Raw genomic sequence first — 21,023 nt, forward strand, 5'->3', positions numbered from 1 at the left:
ATAGACAAAAGTTCTATGAAAAGGCAACAAAAGAAATAGTCGACCACCCTATAAAAAGGAAAGAAATCCGACTTTTAAGAGGGACACGAAAATAGACATTTACTTGAATCACTAGTGTGACCCTTCATGATTTATCCAATTTAATTTTAAGAAGTACGTCCCTGCACCACACTCTTTCTTAGACACAGTAAACACATCTTTTATCATGAGATCTTCTAATTGGAATTGTAGTCATGATAAAGACCGCAAATTGTTTTGAGTACTATCATTTGTTTAATGGTTTTGATGTGGGATTTCTAAAATGTGTATTGACAATGTGGTGCAATATAATGGTCTATGTTTTCCATCAAAATAAACAACAAAAGAAACAAAAAAAACAAAACACAACAAGAACATTCATAACAACAACAAGAACATTCATAACGAGAACAACAGCTAAAACCACTGCAGCACGAACAGCACCACTTGTACAGTACCATTAGCATCAACAAAATCAGCATAAACAACAGCAAACTCGAAAGACAATATAAGACGGCCGCTACCCTTACACGATACAGTGAAAAACATGTTCTATATTACAATACACGCTTTGCTATTCCCTCTTTGCGTATTGCAGAGTTATCTTCTCTTGAGAGCGGGTATTGCGTCATTTGTTTGTGAAAGCAACGTCATCAATTTTTGAGTAAACGACGCAATTTTCTCACATAAACCAATGACGTAACAATCAATACCTGCTCTCAAGAGAAGATAACTCTGCAATACGCAAAGACGGAATAAAGCTGACAAGGCTTGGTGAACGACAAACGAAACCGACCTATTATTATGCCTGTACACGATTCAGACATGTTGGTTTGCATATAAAACCTGCATAAATTTATGGATTACAAGAGACCACTCCGACAATAGGTATCCCATCAGACACGCCGAGAGTATAACCATACCAGAAGCAACGATGGAAGAACAACAGGTAATTGGTACAGCATTGCTAAGACACACCAGTGATTCATGCAATAATTATGTTTATTTTATGATTGCGAAAAACCCTATGCGTTTGTTGTACATTTGAAGTCAAAATGTGAAAATCAGTAATTGAAGGATTGGATGCTTAAACATTGGAGTGTGTACTGTCGTATTATATACTCAAATCAGGTAGGTCATCTATATTTTAAGACGCCTTAAACGTGTCTTTTGTCACAAGAGACTTTAAAATCTCATAGTTAGAAACTAAGTCATGGCGAACGTTGTGCATTTTCCAAGCAGATTGAATGATGTAGGTAGGAAACCCTAGTTAATAGGTTTTTTTTCCATTAGTTACATGTACAGATGCTCCCGATATTGTTAATATACTTTCATATACAATGTAGTATATATCCATATATGTTATAGATTTAGTCCATCGACACCAGCTCACTATCTTGCCCTTTATTTGAATAGGTTAATGACATGCTGAAAGTACATATCTTAACCGATGTTACATCAATTTAAGATTTTAACACAGTTTGGAGCTATGTTTAGTAAAACTAACACAGGTGGTTAGTGCGTTTTCGCTGGAAGGTCAAATATTCTGATTCCGCGGATGGCCCTTGGGGTTGTGTCATTCAACAAGACAATACACCGTCGTTTCTTAACTCTGCTAAAACTTGAGCTAAACATGTAATGGTCTTTGCTTCAGCCTTTAATTCCATTGAAGAGTCCTAAATGGAAAAAATGGCCATATGGCGCAGAAACATATTTCTCTTGTTTGACTCTCAGCGTCGGGAACTGTTTCAGAATTTGTGTTTCATAAGTTCGTATTTATAGCTATTATTTTGGGTATTATGTTTTCCCTGCTGTTGGGATACGGTATGACAAATATACAAATGAGCCGTTAGAAATACAGACTAATAAAAAGTAGAACACCGTATTTACACATTTACAGCAAATTACTATAGTATACTGCTTGTCATACTAGAGGAGGGACATACGAAACAGGAAAGAGCATATCTGCACTATATTGTATTCATTCTAATTGATTGACACCTTGATGGTCTGTCGTGATGCATTAATGATATGTTGATTTATTGAAATCAGAATTCAAAAGCATGCTTAGGAATACCAATGTAGGGGATAATTTTCTCATGTACAATCTTTGTTTACTGGCATGTGAGGACGTGTGAAATTTAAAGCCGTCATTCACTTAAACAATATCACCATTATTACATGTACATGTCCACTCATATGTGACATTAACAAAAATAATTATAAGAATTATATAAGTTTAATCAACCTCGAATTAACTGCAGATTTTCAGATTTCGTGTATAATTACATCAATTGCGCAAGAATATCAGATTTAGTAAAAAAAATATAGACCAAGTAAAGACTAAACAAGCGAATGAAAGTTAATACAAAGATACCATGCATATGCACGCACATCCGACTTAACTATTTACTTAACTAATGCAATGCTTAGGTATAACACTGCTGTCCCCATTTTTGCTTTAGTGGTTTTAAAGACATTTTTGAAAAATATGGATGTAAATGAAGTCTGTACATTCGTCAAAATACAACTTACACTCGAAATAAAAATGCAGCACCATGAACAAACAGACAAGTAAAACGTTACATAGAAAAAATACAGGAAAGACCAGGTGTTCCTGAAGAAGAAGCTGACAGTTTTTAGTTTTATTGGCCACCCTAACATGGACACGAGAAAATTAACATGACGATATTCAATCAGCTATCACATTTATTTTGATTTATAAGGTAACATCATCATCTTTCTTGATAGAAAATCCGGAACTTCCGTATCCGAGGAGCAGTGTCAGCACCGTTCACAGCCTTCAAACCAAATGGGTATGTTGAAGATTAATCAGCAAACGATAATGGCACACCAGGGCCGCTTTCGTTTATCACGATACAAACGGTTGGACAAGAGTTGTTCGATTATGCAATAAGGTCGAACCTAGTAATCTGATGCTGCTTTCAGGTGAGCATTGATGGGATGCACGAACTTTTGCAGGTCTGCCAGGATTTACACCAAAAGATGTTGCATTTATAATCAGACGAACCGAACAGGCCCCAGTATTCCTTATATAATTTATATCAAGTACGTAAAGCAATGTCTAAATATATCGATGGAAACTAAAGCTTTATTTGAAATCTATGATATAGATTTTGGTTACATGGGATGCGATCTATATATGTGGTATGTGTTTTATATAATCCTTTATTAAAATTAAATATATTCAAAGTTGAGGTATATTACTGTATTGAGTAAAGGATCTCTGTCCTACTGACGAGAAAACACTAGACACTTCCAACGTTTTTTTCGTACATACAGTAACCTCCCCTTTATTGCATTTAAGATGTAACTGTTGCGGCACTAAGACAGGGTACCACGGTTGACGTTGTAGCTCGATCGGTTAGAGTAGAGAGGCAGGATAATGTTAAGAGGACACGCTTTCGAGTTCTGGTTAGCCCTCGTCGTATTGTTTACACTCACATCACTACTGTTTAGGGTTTTTTCATCTTTAATTTTTGTGAAATGTGGCGCCGCGCAACATATTGTTTTCTTTTCCGAGATGATTAACGAAAGATGAAGTAATGCAGGGAAACGTTTTCAAAACACTGTCACAGTTTTTGACAGTGTTACGGGGATCCTAAAATGTGAATTAATGTATTAGCGAATAAGTACTCGGAAACGTCAGTTTGTGATATTAAGTATATATTCATGTAATATAAGCAGGAAGTAATAATCTGCAGCATACAACGTTCTGTATTGTACATGTGCAATACGGAATGTTGTATTTACCTACTAGCCGTAACTACTTTTTATAAGTTTATAAAATCTTTGTATCGATCTCTACCAAATACGGAAGGGATGTGATAAAAGCAGGACCACACACTTGTCTTTTTTTAACGAATCAGAAAGCACTCATTTATTGCACGGACGTATATATTCACTCGTTGCTCTCCGCTCACTCGTGAATATACATGTTAAACGTTCTCATTGTACTTAAACTCGTGTACGTCCTTGTGACCTAAATCTGTCTTCTACCACCGTCCTTGCCTCATACATTTCGCGTCAGAATAACCTTAAACAGAACTGACCCATTTCAATACCTAACTATCGATTTTTTACCTTTAATTTCACACATTTACCATACATATACATGTGTTGTATTTCGCAGCTTCTAAGCTAGAAGTATTTGTTTAAAGAATAGATAATAATGTTGAAAAATTCACAATGTTAAAGTAATGTTTCACAATTTTAAATTATTTGAAGGACAACATATTTCGATGTTGAAATAACTTTGATTTTTTTGCAACGTTATGTTAACAACGTTGAACTAATGTTAAATCAATGCAAATATATCTTATAAGGACCTTATTTTAACGTTACGAATAACAAAACATTATTTTGACGTTAAATTCACATTAAATTGACATGAACCTTTAACATTATATTCAGTTCACTGGTTATTTCTGTGAGATTGGCATTTAACATTTACGATATACTAACGTTTTATGTTGTTGTAGACAAAGTATTTTTTTATTGTTCTTCTTGTTCTAAAATAGTTAAATAACAGCTTACATTTATCTGCATTTATTTTGCGTGCGGAAATATTCGCGTTATGACTCTTTAAATAATTTGCGATGTGGATATGTTTGCATTAATTTACTCAACGCAAAAAATGCGAACATTTCCACACCGCGAAACTTCTACTTTTACAGTATATGAGAATATATGAATTGAATCTCTATATTCTGTATAATGATGCGAAAAGGATGATAAACGTTTAAATAGAGGAAGGGTCGTGAATAGTGAATAATATTAACTGAATTATTAGTCAATTTTACTGGATATTGTCTAGTTTTCATTTAGCAATGTAGTTAATATTACAAATTTCACGTCTCATTAAACAATTGAGCAATATGTTCTTGATATATTTTCTTTTCATTACTGCTGTTACAGAGAAATCAACTATGAAATTATTCCCGCGTTCTGCTCGTACCTGAAAGACCATCATTTCGAATATGCATATGGTAAGTGATCTCATACACAACTGCAATAATTTGATGACACATCTTTGGTCAATTAACACTCAACAATACATCACCAATTAGACTGATATAATCTATTTGCTCATGCCTCTGTCAAACATATCGATATCCCATTGATTCCTGTGTGTTTCCTGTAAACTTAATACTGTTATATTTTGTCGCTAGTGCAATATGTTGAATCATTATGAGCTCATGACTAAATATGACATCATGGTCTTGTCTCGATTGTGGCGTCATAATCGATAGTCCAGAAACCACGATTGGAGGTTATTGATTTGTGATCAGTGCATTGCTCATCGGCGTGAGGTGTTTTTCTCTAATTGCCTACATGGTGTGTTTTTTTGTCTCAAGTTTAGATTTGTTTCTTTATCAAATCCTATAGGATCACAACTTGCCTTTACTGAACCGGAAGTGATTGATTGGTATCGTAATATACTTGTGGATAAACTACTGCGATCTAAACTACATATTGAATTATTAAAAAGCAATGTTGATATGATTTGTTTTATTCAATATTTTCATGAATTGATGTTTAATTTATTGTTTATTCTACTTTATATTTTGCGTAACAGTGGTGATATTCATACGCAACCAATGTGACTTCGTTCACCAATATAATATCGTAGATGTTTAAACTGAGTAGGACTGTGCAGGAACAATACCTACCATTCTCTACCTTTATTAATTTGCAAATATATTCACCTCAAGCTAAATTTCCGAAGTTTCCATACCAGTCTTTGGTTCGGATATTCAGCAGTCTTATACCCTTTGTGTTTAGATTAATTTGTTTTATGTGCAAATCACGGAAAATTAATACTCGTTATGTGATGTGTTAATGAACAGATATGATACCGAGTGCTTTTTTAGTTCAACCACTTTCATCTCGCCCGATTCTACCCGCAAAAACTTAACTGATAGCATTCAGCCAACAACACATTATAAACCAATACTGCAATAGAAAGAAACGTGTATAAAATAGTGTCCTCCCTTAATGTTACAGTAAATGGTACACTGGGAGAGGGGATGTCACTGACCATTGAAGAGAGAAAGAAATCCTTAGAGGCTTGGGTTGAAGCAGCTGACGGAAAGTAAGCATGTTAGCGTAATGTCATTAACATACAAAATTTTGCGCTGTCTAAATAAACCTATCCATCGAATATGTTGCTAGCCAAATAACAGCACAAGCCATTACACGTGGATGTTTTCCTATCGGAAAATGTTCGGATCTCACCGTCAGCTGTTTGAGTTATCGGGGACGAATCATGACGTGACGTCAAATTCAAATTATGATGGAAATTCCCGTATGGTTTCAAATGACATTCGCCGATTAAATGAACTTGTAACCATAGAACATACAATCTTGTTAACACAAGAATGTCTGTTCCTTCAATTGATAAACAGTTAGTCCAAAAAGTATTGTGTTTTGTAAGTTTTGAACATAAATTTAAGTATCAAAATGCATATTTCATTCAAACATATTTTCCAAGATACTTATAATGGAATATGTTTGTAAAGAACTGTATTGCATATCATCTTACATGTTAAAAAGGAGGCATTCCAAACCTTAACTGAAAGAACATTCATGCAATTCCAATGAAACAAAAACAATGATTTTCAATGTTAATCGGCATTGAACAAATATTGCAGTAGTGTGCAAACATCTTAAACAAGTTCTGAATAACGGAGAGAAAGTTGTATGTCCTTCATGCTTTCTGGCCTGTTTCAGGATTGGAATAATAGCTCATGTTGGAGCAAATAACCTCCGGGATTCACAGGTTCTTGTGAGTATGAGGAATATTCATTTTATTAGATTAGACGACAAGAAAAGAGTACACGGTACATTTGTGGTAGTGAGTCACATAGTCGCTCAGTGGCTACTGAGAAGAACATTTCTTATATCCCAATTGGTAGAACATTCGACCTGTACTCTTTAGTCTTGGCATCAACTTCTATCAACAGTACATGGATAAATTTAAGTGACTTCAAATACATCGGCGACCATGCAGGGAATACATATTATTATCAACATCTTCTTAACTTTTCACAAGCTCTCACAAGCATTGTTGTACTCCTCGCGATTCTAAAATGAGAGGGAAGGAGTAAGTCATAGAAATGAAGTTCCATATAGTTAATTGTTAATTACTATGCTATTTGAGTTTTCCTTAACGCCCAGCCGGGACAGCACTGGGAAAGTAAACTGTAATTCCGGGCTCTAATCGTAAAACATGACCTCGGCTACACATATATTTGATTCACCTGTTTCCTTCTAGGCCCGCCATGCTGAAGACGTTGGGGTTGATGCCATAGCCGCTCTTGCACCATCATTTTTCAAACCAACAAATGAAGGTAAGTAAATTCAACTCTTTGATATTGAATCGCCTATCATTATTATAAACATTTAAATATATTTCGCAAGATATACACTGTTTCGAATTTATATGCGTAGAGTCGATCGCGATTTAAATATTGATCATGCAGGTACATTTTGGTTTTATTGGGTTCATATAATCCTTCGGATTACATTCACAAAATAAGTTCGCTAAATATACGAGGGGATTAACATAAATATCTTGCAATACTTTATGGGGCATTTTTAAAATATTGCATTGTTTTTTGGAAAATTTGTTATGTGTTCATGAAAAATGTATATACAAGTTTGAAACCGATTATTAGACGTACACCGAATGTTCTGAATTTGCTTAGTGAACAACTGCACCGATGATATCTGTTGTTTAAGTATGTGAATAACGTTTAATGATAAATTGGGATTAAACATAGAAAACAATAAATTGCTTTCCTTATTATTCCCCCGCATTTTATTTTCCCTGAATGATTCAGAACCAACGGTTTGGTGGCGCAGTGGATAGCGCACTTGCTTTTCACCAAGGCGACTGGGGTTCGATTCCCTGATCGGACGTGAAAAGGTATGGGGTCACCCGATCACGTGGGTTTTCTCCGGGTACGCCGGTTTCCACCTACTTTAAGACCCCCACGCGCTATCATCCGGGGCAACAAGAGTGATAAACATAATTGTTGTAAAATAAGTTAATATTTTTATTCAGAACCAGAATTACTTTTGACGATAGTATGATAAACATTACAGAGGCACTGGTGGAATACATGGCTGCAGTGGCTGGAATGGCTCCTAAAACACCTTTCTACTATTACTGTATCAACTATGTCACCGGGATTTACTGTGAGTACTTTTCATTTTCATTGTACAGTTATAATTTTGTCGGGTGGATAAATATTCTTCATACCATATATTTCGTTTTTCGTTTTTTTTTTGTTTTTTTTGCCAGATAAAATACCCCGAACATTGAAACACGCTCTTTTGATGACATATCGAAAAATGCCACTCACTGTCAATTTAATTGTGGAAAATGAGCAAATTCGCGAAGTTTCCATCACGCGTAAAAAAAAAAAAATGATTAAAGGTAACGTACATCTGCTAACTGAATTTTTTTTGTTTGCCGTTAAACTTTCTGCATGTATTATGCAGTGAGCATCGAACGCTAAGTTCTAAAATTGTCTAAATGTTCGAATAATGTTTGACCGTAAGCTGATACATTGCTGGAAATTTTCAAAATGTTTGAATGCTGTTTAATGCTTATTAGTGAATGCGGCCAAATTTCTACGCCTTGCCAAGGATAAGATTCCAACACTTTGCGGACTTAAGCACTCATCCAAGGAACTGACCAGTGCCCATAGCTGTATGATGGTGGACAAGGATCGATTTCAGGTCATGTGTGGGACCGATGTGGTAAGGAATAACTTTGTATAGCAAAAAAAGGAAAACAAAGTCTTACGTAAAAACAAATTATAACAGCCCTTCTGCAGGCAAAACAATAGGGAATTCCACTGTTTTATTTGTATAATATAAAGTTAACTCTCATTCAATTCGTTTAGGATAGAACTGTAGTGCAACTGGGAAAGTGTGCTACTGCAGGCTAGATGTTCCAGTATGTTAGAGAGAATTGATTGGAATTACAGGGTTTGAATCCGTGTCTAGTCCTGTTGCGTATCCAACTTGGAAATTTCATTTCTATTTTGTTTCATGAAAAGTTCCGGAAAGTGTGTTTTTCTTTCAGAAATGATTTATTAAAGCTATGATCTTGTCGGAAAAGAAGTTTCTAGCGCATAATTACAATTTTTGGCAGTGGTATCAGATTCCGTAACATATCGCGAGCCTTATAATCATTTATGTTCTCTTTTTCGGAATCTTCTCCATCCGTTTATAAAGTGGAACCTCATTAGCAGCAATGCTGAACTATCGGTCACGTCGATTTTATTGATGTTTTCTAGCAATACATAACGGCGTTAAGTTTGGGCATTGATGTACCAGTATCGGTGGCCTTCATGGGGGATGTGTTCTACAACCTGAAGACAGCGTATGATAAAGGAGATATGGCCTCAGCTATGAAATTCCAGGTAAGATCAACAACATAAATACTAAGTCTGGTCATCGTTTTTTGGCATTGGATGACTTTCTGTTTTAATAATATCTAAATTCTGTTTTTGTTGATTTGTATAACCAAAGAAATTGCAAGTCATTGTACTAATTTCCATAAAAATTATGTGCCATGTTTTCCTATTTTTGTTTGTTCTTATTCTCCTTGTTCTCCTTCTTTAATATTGACTGTAACATCAGATGTAGGTTTAATACTTATCTTGACAGATAGCTGTAAAATTAAGTACTTTCTATTGATACCACGTAAATGAATCGCAGATCACATGAACTCAATACCGCATTAATCTCCAAATCACAGCGCAGATGTTTAAAACAAACGCGATGAAAGTAGGGGAAGTAACTGTAACCCAAGTTTTGAATTTTAACCGTGTATTTGTCACATTTACAGGAACAAGCCCAACTCATAGATACACTGAGGGATCGCCCCGGTAAGAAATATCGATTTTTTTCTTCTCAAATTATAGAGTAAAATATGATGAAACTGAACATTAGTTTGATTCATTGCAAAACGAAACATTACGCGAAATTGTGTATATGTATTGCTAATCTGTATAAGTCTTAAAAGTCTTCAAGACATTGCTTGGTAATTTTATTAATTCAGGTATTAATCTAACCCATAACATTGAAAAATTAACATAATGTTTTTTAAGGATATGATATGTGACTGTTGATAAATGTCTGTTTTAGGTGGAGCCTTTCCAATAGCAAAAAGGATGTTCACAATTATCTCAGGTCTTGATATGGGACCGGTTCGTTTGCCCTTGAAGGACATTTGCAAAGAACAGGAGGACTCTTTGAGGAAGGACATAGACGCATTAGGACTATGGAAGTAATCCTTGGGAATGGATTTCCGTGGCATTTCTATCTGCAGTAATCAGGTTTAAATGAATCATAGAACGTTAAGAAAGAAGAAATCTTGCAATCTGACATTTATTTATTTCTGGCGACTTCTTTCATTTGCTTTCAACGACGTTGGATGAACATGAAACAGCGTACAGTTTTTGTACTAGTGCTCTCCCTTGAAGTGGAGCATCAAACCACCGATTGTAGGATCTTTTGTTCAGTACTATGCATATGTTTGAGATATTGCCTCTTGTCATATTAGTTAATTTCTTCTTACGGTTTCAAGAAGGTCATTTGACATGAATACAAGTTAAATCTTATATGAATTGGAAATCCTGCCGCAAACATCTAACCCGTTTTCAAGAATGCTTGGATTATGAAGCCGTGATGCACTAGAGGTCCTATATTCAAATGACGTCAGTTTCTTAACCAGATTATTAAATGTTTCTGTTCATCATTTCATTGTATTTGAACAAAGAGAAAACCATGGGCAGATTTATATATATATATAAATCAATCAGTTAAATGATTTGCCTTTTAATCCTTTCATATTTTGAAATTGAAATATACTAAAATAATAACGATAACCATGTAAGCAAATAACATATATCAAACGGCTTCTTTAATTAATCAGGGCTGCTTAAAGATAATTCATTCGGCTGAAATGGTCAGGATGACACAAAAAACGAGTCAAATGGAAATGTATAAACAAAAATAAAAGAATATTTTCGCATAATGAATCAACCATTTTCAATGTAGAATTACCGCCGTCTAGTGGTAGTCAGCACTTAAGTTTTCCTCAGGCTGTTCATTTATGCTAATATCTTCCTTTTTTGTTTGAGTTACCACATTTCCTAGATTTGACTGAAATTTACATGGCGGGTGTCGCCCATGAAGAAGACGACGACACTTGCCCTTCCGGAACACCTGGTTATATTCTTTCTCCATTTTATTTTTTCCTTTAATTATATTTTGCCGCGTTTGAGTTTGAGTTACGGTTTTGTTTTCACTTCAGTAAATCATCGATGAATCAACCCTGAGTTCATATTTTGCCTTTAAGGGCGGTAACGATTCCTCGAATCGTATCGTATCGTGATACATTCTTGTATAACGTATAGAATTACTCTGTTTGCCAGTATCCCGATACACTAACATTACTGAAAATATCAATCACTTTTTTTTTTTTTTTTTATTAAATACCCAAAAAATGTAATCATTATTTTTTTTAAATACATGGTCCACCATTCATGCATATAAAAAGTACTGCATTGTTTGGTCCGTTTGGGGTTTAACGTACACGCAACCGCATAGGTCATATGAAGACGGGTGCCTAGGGAGACACCTCCTAAAAGAAAGAGTAGGGAAGACAGAACAGAAAACATAGGCCCCAAATGAAGGGCAGCAGATGAATTTTGATTTCTTCAGGAGACGTAAAAGCAAACTCTCCTATTCTACATAGGTTTCCGCATTAGTCGCCTCTTTCGACTTGCAGTATGATACAGCAAATCTATCCTTTCCCCGAAACTGCAGGGAGTGATACATATTTCTGTCTACTGTACAATTACTTAATCACTGTGGTCTATTACAGAGCGTTTAAACCATGAACAATAGTGGCTCATATCAAACCATGTCTAAACCATTATAAAAGACATTCGTATCTCCATAACATAATAGCTTTATGCACATCACGCGAGGTAATGTAATCCCATTTATGATTATTTCGTTCAAGTGTTCATATGATTCATTGGCGAGCATGATCGGTAAACTCATGGGGTTGTGCTCTTGATCCAATCCAAATGAAATATAATAATTTAATTAAAAATAAAAAAAATGCCCTTTATTGATTTGCTTAGTTAATGTCCGTTGCAAGAGACCGGCAATCCTAGTCGCATATCGATTTCCTAATTCTTAATACAAAAAATAATACACGCAACACGTGTACTCGTTTATATATGTATGAACATGCACATGTATTCCGACAGAGATACATGACTGGTTTCTCATTGTATGCAATTTAAATTGTAGGTCGTTGTGACATATGTCGGTATAAATGTATTATCTCTTAAAAGACTTGACTTGAGTGGACCCCAATCTGATAAGTCTATCTCGTTAAATACTGCATTAGATCAATTTAAGGTAGACATGATGCAAGGTACATCAAGATACTTTTCTCCCACACTTCACAGGTGTCTTCCCTTTTCTAAAGAAAAGATTAATAGAATCTCACTCTCGCCAAGTGTTTGGCAACTTAAGAATATTTCCCCCATGGTTGAGATTCCCTTTACTTGCCTTCAAGGGGTTTAATGATTTTTCTCTTACCCTGTTCACCCATTTTGTATCATATGCATACTGTAATGTTAACGTTACAGACTAAATTCAGACGTTGATGGATTGTTTACGTGACGCCATTGTATTGTTGATGTGACGTCAAACCATTGTTATGAATAGGGGACCCCCCCCCCCCCCTCCCTCCAGGGTAACAGAAAAACCTGTCTTTGTCTACCAAGAGAACGACAGTTCAAACGTGCTATTATTCTTAAAATGTCACCATCGCGTCATCACTTTATGTAGCGTTACCATGGTCATATCATCATTTTTGTAACACATTTCTTGCATCAATTTTGGCTTACTTTATCTATTACTTAATTTCAAAAGTGCAAACACATCAGTTTGTGTGTGAAACGTTCATCCTTAACCCTTTCGCCTCTGTAGATTATAATGGAACCATCCATATCAATGCATGGTAGAGTCTAATTAAGTTACATAGCGGTGAAAGGGTTAAACAAAATCGATATAGTGTTAAGTAATTGGAGCAAGATGTGTCTGTCTACCTCTTGTATATTGCTCATGAACTCAGTTAAAAAAAATCGGAAATATTGTAATGAAAAATAAATCCTTGAAAATAATACGGTGTGAAACTATCGATATCGTATCACATTTTTAAATAAAGAAAAGTTTTTTTCAAATGAATATTTTAATGAATAAATGACTAAAATTTATCAAAAAATGTAAAAAAAAATCTTGAAATGAAAATATTCTTTTTCAAATGCTGTCATTTATTTTCATAAAATGAAATATATGATGAGGTGTTCCATTTCCAAATTTCCAAAGCTAAATGCATCTAGTGATTCATTATGGTAAAACATAGGTGTTCCAGAAATAGAATAGGAAATAGTGATATTTTTCTTTAATCAGTGTTCCATTTTTGGTGCCCTCGCGATTACTGATACATGTATAAACAACGGAAGCAATGTCTACTATCGAACACAATTTATTTTACATTATACAAACGAAATATAAAATGGTTGAAAAAGAACTTTGAGGTCCAAATATTCATTTGCACTTGTGGAAATAATGAAAAAGACCACACAGAATTGTCCCCAACGAATCGTCATATGCACGTGTATTGTTCCTGCACTTTATCCACTAACCCACAAAGGTAAAAAGCACTTATTTACATAATCAATATATTATCTCTTTTCTACAGCGTAAATTATTGAGCCTACGCGCACAACTTAAAGTAACAGAAGACACGTCACTAACATTAATAAAGGCTACTTGTTTAAAAATTAGCGTACCTGATTCATAGTTTACGACATTTTCCTGTGTGTGAAAAATGATCACTTTCAATGGGTGAGAACGTGCGAAACCATTCATTCATTGATTCTGTTCCCATTTCGCCCTACGGTTCGTAAGAAATGGTGTCAAAATGGCACAAAGGTGTTTGGTACTCATGCAACCAAGTATAAAAGAGACAGATGAAATGCTTTCTCGTTTGCATAGTTTTAGAAAGGCCGATCTCTTGTAATGTCTTAATGATTGGGAGTGATTTCAATTGTCTTACGAGCTTTTGATGATACAAGTGATGGAAGACATTGAAACAGCTGGTCACGTGTCTTTGGAACTGAATACTTCCGTTTCCTGTTGCGTAGTGGTAGCGTCGATAGATGTAGTCGCGGTAGCAGCAGCAGCCTGAAAGCACTCCTCGTAGGAGGGCGGCAACTCCTGTTGTTCGTCAGGGGACTGTGTTGACTCGTCACGTGTCGTTGTTGATTCGCTTATGCAAGCGGGATCGCCACTGGTCTCAATGACAGCGTCATATGACGGAGGATCGTCATTGTATATTGACAGTCTGGAAGGATGATATAGATAACATAAATAGTATATTAAAAAGTGTTATCCTTAAGGGTATATATGTCACCTTATTGTTAACTTTCCCTCCTTTCGTAAAGGTTTCCACACTTAGCATGATTTATTAGTGGCAATTTGGCGCTGGGTAATCAACTGAATGGTATTTACCAAAACATTTATGTTTTTCGGCAATCAGGTTTAAATATGGTATGAATGTCAATGATGAATGTTTAAAGATCTACAAGCCCATTATTTGTCGGCGTGCCAATCATTGTGCAGGAAAAACATCAATGCATATATTGATAAATTAGTTACAGGCGAACAAGAGCAAAGTCTAAAAAAAAAAATCAAATAATTTACTTCGTGATCATATGATATTTCAAAGGTAATCACATCATTTTAACTACAATACTTCCCACAGACGCTTGAATTTGTCGACACGGTGTTCACTTGTATCAGATTAAAGTGTTAGGTTATCATTTGAATTGCCAATGCTACAGTTATTACTGTGTTCAAACAAATCGCACGTAGTCAATCAATTTATGATAATTATCGATTGCTGACGGACAAACTTACAACACAGGATTTCCAAAAAATGCAGGTTGTTGGTTTGTTTTGGACAAGGTTTATGGTCGCCATCATGATCTAATGTGTGTGATATGAAAGCCGATGCTTTTATTATACCAATTAGAGTGCTTTGGGGTTTTATTGTCACTGCACGGGTTCTTGGTGTGAGGACGTGACGTCATTTGAATTTGAAGCTCGATGTACATTGTGGGTGTCGTCGATTTACCGGAGAACGCTTACCCTTCCTCCTTGAACTTTTTCCACTGTCTCTAGATACATTTTTCCATAGTTCATATTTTGACCTGGTTCTAACGATTTGACTTCGAATTATGGTTCTATAGACACCCTGGTATTCTCTTGTTGTTTGTTATTTCCTAGCATAGAATGCTGTTTTATTGTTTTCCATAAAGATATATACAAATGTACTGTTAATGTAACCGTAACGATTATAAATGTTATGATTAAGTTAAACAGAGAACCCCAGTGTAGCAATACATATCGTGCGGAATCTACACCACACATATAAGAGCTCCATTTCCATTTGTCTGGTGTGTGTTCAAGCAAAACACATTGATCTGGTCGCACTAATTGCCAGCGTCGCGCGTGTGTTACTACAGCAACGCACGTGTGTTATAACAACCTCCATCTTATCGGATTCATTTCCTGGCCAGCTAACCATTGCCAACGGGTTGATGTATCGGATACAATTTATGTACATTGATGCGCCCAATGCATTTTGTTCGATGAACATGTTGTAGTTTTTTCTCATTATTTTATCGATCAGCAAATAATAAATTTTACCTGGGATATTCATGTGTCTCCCCAATACTGACAACGCTGCACATCGTCATGGAATTGCTACTGTACTGCAATTGAGAAAAATATTCTCGTATAGAATTAGGTCATACAAGCTTGGTACTAGGCTAAGCAAGTGCTACAGGGAATGTTCCTAGGGCGTGGTTAGATATTTCTATAATGGCAATATTCTAGCTACAGCCACACGTTCTTGATCCTCTTTCTGACATTCTTATATCGAATTTTATCAATTATTCCTGGCTTAAAACGTCTTTGAAAGTACCAGGCAATGTTTTTGTTCCTGGTGTTAGTATAAAACACACTTAGTTTTGAGACGTTGTGTTAATCCACGATCAAACGATCATTTAACACACAAGATTATAACTTGCACGAAACAATTAATACAAATATGATATGATAAAAAATAATGAAGCATCCGTTTGAAATGTAACATCTTAGTGTACCGTATGATCATTTCCTTCATTTAAGACTCTTGATTGGTTATAAATGTCAAAACAATAAAAAAGAAATTGATTAATATGTTTAAGGTGTTCAGAAACATATGTTAAATACAGCGAAAGGGGAAAGGTTTAAGTTGGCCTCGACAGTTTATTCTGACTTAAACTAGTATTTCATGTAAGCTGTGCAAGAATAAATTCCAGCTACAAGCTTCCTGCCAATAAACGTAAAAGTGAACACGCTTCCTACTTCTTTTATAGGATTTTCTATATGATCTAGGTGAGTTTTAAACCCTGTTTAAACAAAAGTAATAGTATAGAATTATAATTATTTAGTCTACAAAATATGTTATGCTCCTTCTCCAATAGTGTTAAATAAAATGTCGATTCTTTTAAAAACAAATCCAAGCTTGCCATCATGGAAAACAGCCCTAGCAGTCGATGAATCTATGATGTCATATGTATGATGCCATCATCGATAAATTGTGTAAATGCAATTTACAAATTGTTTTTATTAAATACATGCTTATTTCCTTAGTTGTTGGCATTTTCATTTGAAAATCAAATACCTCCATTATTGGCCTGGTGGCAATTTCTCCTGTGTAACTTCGTATAACGAGTCGTTGTGGGTTGGTAGAATCTCCGGGCCGGATATGGTTTAAGGCACCTCTTGCTAAGACAAGTACTCCAACCACGATAAGAATGGGACCAGCGTACCTCTCACTTGTTTCACTGTCGTGGTGTTCCAAATTCTGGAATGTCAGTGACGTAATGATGACGCCAATAACAAGGAGAATCAGACCGGATATGATGTAACACAGAGCATTACCAATCAGAAACAAGCAAGGGTTTCCATAGTGAAGATTTCGATGAGCATCACGTGGGCGCCTCCATGTGATAACAGTTTGCATCATAGACTGGAACAGCTAAAATAAAAACCAAAAAGCGTATTCAAGTATCAAACAACCTTCATGTTTCAACCAAAATGATTTTTTTCAAGAGGCTAACAGAGCTTGTATCAAAAACAGTTCTCATTTTTTGTGTGTGCTATATTTATTGACAAGAATATCATGTACCAAAATAAGTAAAAAATATGTCAAAACATTCCCTCAGATGAAATACAAAAATGGCTGTATCACTTAATTCAGAATCACAAAAACTGTAATTAAGTACAAAAATACAGAATTTGTCTGGTGTATCCAACTGCATAATCATATGAGATGACTTTATTATGGCCTTCTAGCTTTCAACTATTCTCTCTTACTGTTTCCATCAGAGAAACAAAAGGCGATGTCTTGTCCATATTGCAAAACTTATCTCAATCTCACCATCTCCCTCCTGTCTTACTCTTGGTCAACCTTTTACCATATCAGTATGACTTAGTGGAGTGACAGGTTGCATTGTCAAGATTGTGACATTGCAATAAATTGTCACTTCAAGGATCCTTGTAGAGAATCCCACTGTTTATTTATTCATACTGTTACCTCCCCTTAATTTTGTTTTTGGACTAGGCCAGGGAACTATAGACGAAAACATTAGAATAACCGTTTTCTGATCGGAGGTCCAGGGTTCGAATGTCGCTCTGGTTCCTTTACATTGGTCATCCTAGTTTTTTCTTTTGATTTTTGTTATTTCATTTTTATTGTTTTTAACGTAAAACTTCTGTAAGATATGAATTAATATTCCGAAAACATGCCTGTGTCATGGAGGTATAGACATTTTCCAATTCATAGTTAAAGTTTTTGGCAGTGGTACAGGGATCCATACCAAAGCAGTGATATGGCCCAACATCAGTGAGTGACTCAAGCATATTTGGGCACCGTAGTTATATGACCTTAGCTGTTGCAAATATATATGTTAAATCCCCAAAAGGAAACAGTAACACATGTTAAACACAACAATAAATGAATAGCCATATTGAATTGCAAATTAAATCAATGGTCACGTAACATTGCATTTACAATATACAAATGACATACGTTATTTCAATAAATGTATTGCGTGGAGTGAATACCATCTATGAAAGCCATTTTATGACTCATGTTGCAGTACCGATGTCTCATTATTATGCAAAGATGATTTGTTCTTCAAATCATATAGAATGATCACCTTCAGCTAGCTTTTACTACAAGCATAGTCAATATAAGTATCTACAAAGAGTTTGATAGGTAAAGTGTGTTTTATATACTTCTGAAATAATACGTATACTTAGTATTCATTATTATACAGCATCTGCCATTTAGCCAAGTGGTTAAGGCGTCTGACAATCTGCTACCACTAGCCCTCCACCACTGGGTCGCGGGTTGGAGGCCTACGTGGGGCAGTTGCCAGAGGTCGGTGGTTTTTCTCCGGGTAATCCGGCTTTCCTCCACCACCAAAACCTGGCATGTCCTTAAATGTCCATAGCTGTTAATAGGACGTAAAGCACAAACAAGCAAAACGCAACACTGATCAAGAAGAAATTAAATGATGTAAAATGTGAAAATTACATAAGTGGACAGCACATTCGTAATAGGTATATAAAATTACACATATTTGGTTATTGAACCTGTTACACATATTTGGTTATTGAACCTGTTACACTGTCGTGGGGTCAACGATGGTTGCATTTGTGCTAGTCAAACAGGTGGTTTCAAACACGAATACATCATCATCCAGTTAATCAGTTTATGATATAGTTTCCTTGTAGGGGGTATGTTGTGTGTTGCATTGGTTGCATTGAAACAGATAGGTTCGAACACAAAATATTCCGATAAGCAGGGTTGATTAGAACGTTTCATTGTAGAGAATGTGATGTAATGTAATGAATTTCATCAAACTAATGCTTTCAAATAGCACTTCTTCACTGTCACTGTGTTGTGCTGGCGCTGTATTTGAATAACAAATGCCTAAGTCGATTACCACATTGCAATAAATGACGGCCTTGACCATTGTAACAGTACCTATGTACAATATTGTAGGCGTTTTATATATCCTTGGTATCTAATATAACAACGAAATGCTTTTGAATACAAGGGGAATCGAAACCAGGCCTCCTTGGTGAAACGCAAGTGCGCTTTCCACTGCGCCGCTCGACCACCTCTGATATATATTATAATATACAAAAATGACTGCTGCATAACCCATAGGTAACCAGTGTGTGAAAACATTCAGCAAGTGATATTTGTACGCTTCATTGCAATATCGTTTTTTTGATATATTGAGCTTTATATAAAATGTAACATGTAAAGGAATAAAATATTCAAAAAATGTTTAGTAACTAAATGGAAATTCAAGAAAATACAAACCAAAACGTAGCTTAATCAGTCAAAAATCGAAAATTGAAAGAAACAAAACGACACATGAAGCTACAAAGCATAGTCCGACTAGAACACGGTTATGGGTTATGCTTACTTTTAAGCATTGATCGTTAGTTGTGTGCCAGCTTATTCCATCAGCCGTATTTATAGACGGAAACAAATTTGGTTTGTGTGAGCTTCTAACCCAAATATGTGGCACCACTTACCTGTTAATAAGCTAATCGGCATACTCTCTGCTGGAGTTGGGAATCACGGGTGGCTGTTCTGGACGAGGGATAAGCACACACGATCGATAGAAGGCAACGGAAGAAGCCTTGTCAAAGTCTGTTATACACAACCCACGATCGATAGCACTACTGCTGCACTGCTGTATTGAAGCACAGTCGTGCACATTCTGTGCTACTTTAAAAACACGTACATGTGACACTATGGCGGGTCTTTGTCGTCTGTACTTCCATTACTCGTTGTGTTGTGTCGTAATAACTAGTAAGATCGTTTGGCTGCCTTTGTGTAAAAAAGAAATTTGAATGTATTCAACACATACACAGATGCTGCTGCCATTTTTGGCCTCTCTCGCCTCTCTGACACGACTGCTAGATAGCAATCCCGCGTCCGCCGCGAAAGATCACGTATCGATCAGCGATTCCTTGTTGTTGTAGCTTTCTGTATAAATAGCGTGCTACGTAACATAAGAAGCAACACGTGAGTAACTGGTACACATTATCCAGATACTGCCGCTTTTACAATTGTTTGAGAAGTTTTTATTTTCATGGTTGAATAGCAATAGTGATTGCTTGTAATATTGTAGTTGCATCACAAAAGATGGCAATCAGACGTTTTCTGATACAATTGTTTTCAATGTCACAATTCGACTACATATTTGTATATATAACATGAAGTTTATCCTAATATACTGTGAATTGGAGGATATATATATTGTAATGTCATGTAGCAATGGTGCAACAAACTGCACCTGTATTTAAAGCATGGATAACTTAACACAACAATACGTAAATTGTTTATAACATCAAACATTTATATACAACAATCAAATTCACCAGAAAAAAAACATTTAAACGTTAAGGCAATAATTTATTATTTATATCTATATATATATATATTAAAGAGAAAGTATTTTTGTAAAAAAAAAAAAAAAAATGAAAAATGAAAAACACAGTGGCGTCTCTGTCTAGTTTTTGGTGGAATAGAGATATCATAGTTACAGAACAAGAATAATTACGTCATTTATAAATATAGATTTGTCATAGTGCTGATTTTCACTTTTGATTTTTGTAATACTTTAACTAGACGTTCGCTATGTCTTAACTAACATTATCCTTCATCATATTACGTATAAGACCTATTAAACAATATAAAAGGGGCGACCAATTATAGCTGTCGGTACTAAATATCC

The 21,023-nt window shown here is 35.4% G+C and overlaps 2 protein-coding genes across 2 annotated transcripts; one reads left to right on the forward strand and one right to left on the reverse strand.

The window, feature by feature from the left end:
* The first annotated feature begins 872 nt into the window (after positions 1-872).
* LOC110467336 (N-acetylneuraminate lyase-like) lies at positions 873-12,774 on the forward strand. Its single transcript, XM_021524447.1, has 11 exons — positions 873-967; positions 2,770-2,834; positions 4,957-5,027; positions 6,046-6,133; positions 6,772-6,826; positions 7,316-7,391; positions 8,149-8,241; positions 8,663-8,808; positions 9,351-9,476; positions 9,905-9,944; positions 10,204-12,774. The coding sequence occupies exons 1-11, from the start codon at positions 953-955 to the stop codon at positions 10,347-10,349; spliced, it is 921 nt and encodes a 306-aa protein (XP_021380122.1). The 5' UTR covers positions 873-952; the 3' UTR covers positions 10,350-12,774.
* Positions 12,775-13,614: 840 nt separating this feature from the next.
* Positions 13,615-20,295, reverse strand: LOC110467377. Its single transcript, XM_021524501.1, has 4 exons — positions 19,816-20,295; positions 16,880-17,236; positions 15,859-15,923; positions 13,615-14,491 (listed from the first exon to the last, which is right to left on the reverse strand). Exons 2-4 carry the CDS (start codon positions 17,222-17,224, stop codon positions 14,248-14,250), a joined length of 654 nt encoding a protein of 217 aa, XP_021380176.1. The 5' UTR covers positions 17,225-17,236; positions 19,816-20,295; the 3' UTR covers positions 13,615-14,247.
* Between the last annotated feature and the right edge of the window lie 728 nt (positions 20,296-21,023).

Source organism: Mizuhopecten yessoensis, unplaced genomic scaffold, assembly GCF_002113885.1.
Source record: "Mizuhopecten yessoensis strain PY_sf001 unplaced genomic scaffold, ASM211388v2 scaffold11171, whole genome shotgun sequence".
Taxonomy (NCBI): Eukaryota; Metazoa; Mollusca; class Bivalvia; order Pectinida; family Pectinidae; genus Mizuhopecten; species Mizuhopecten yessoensis.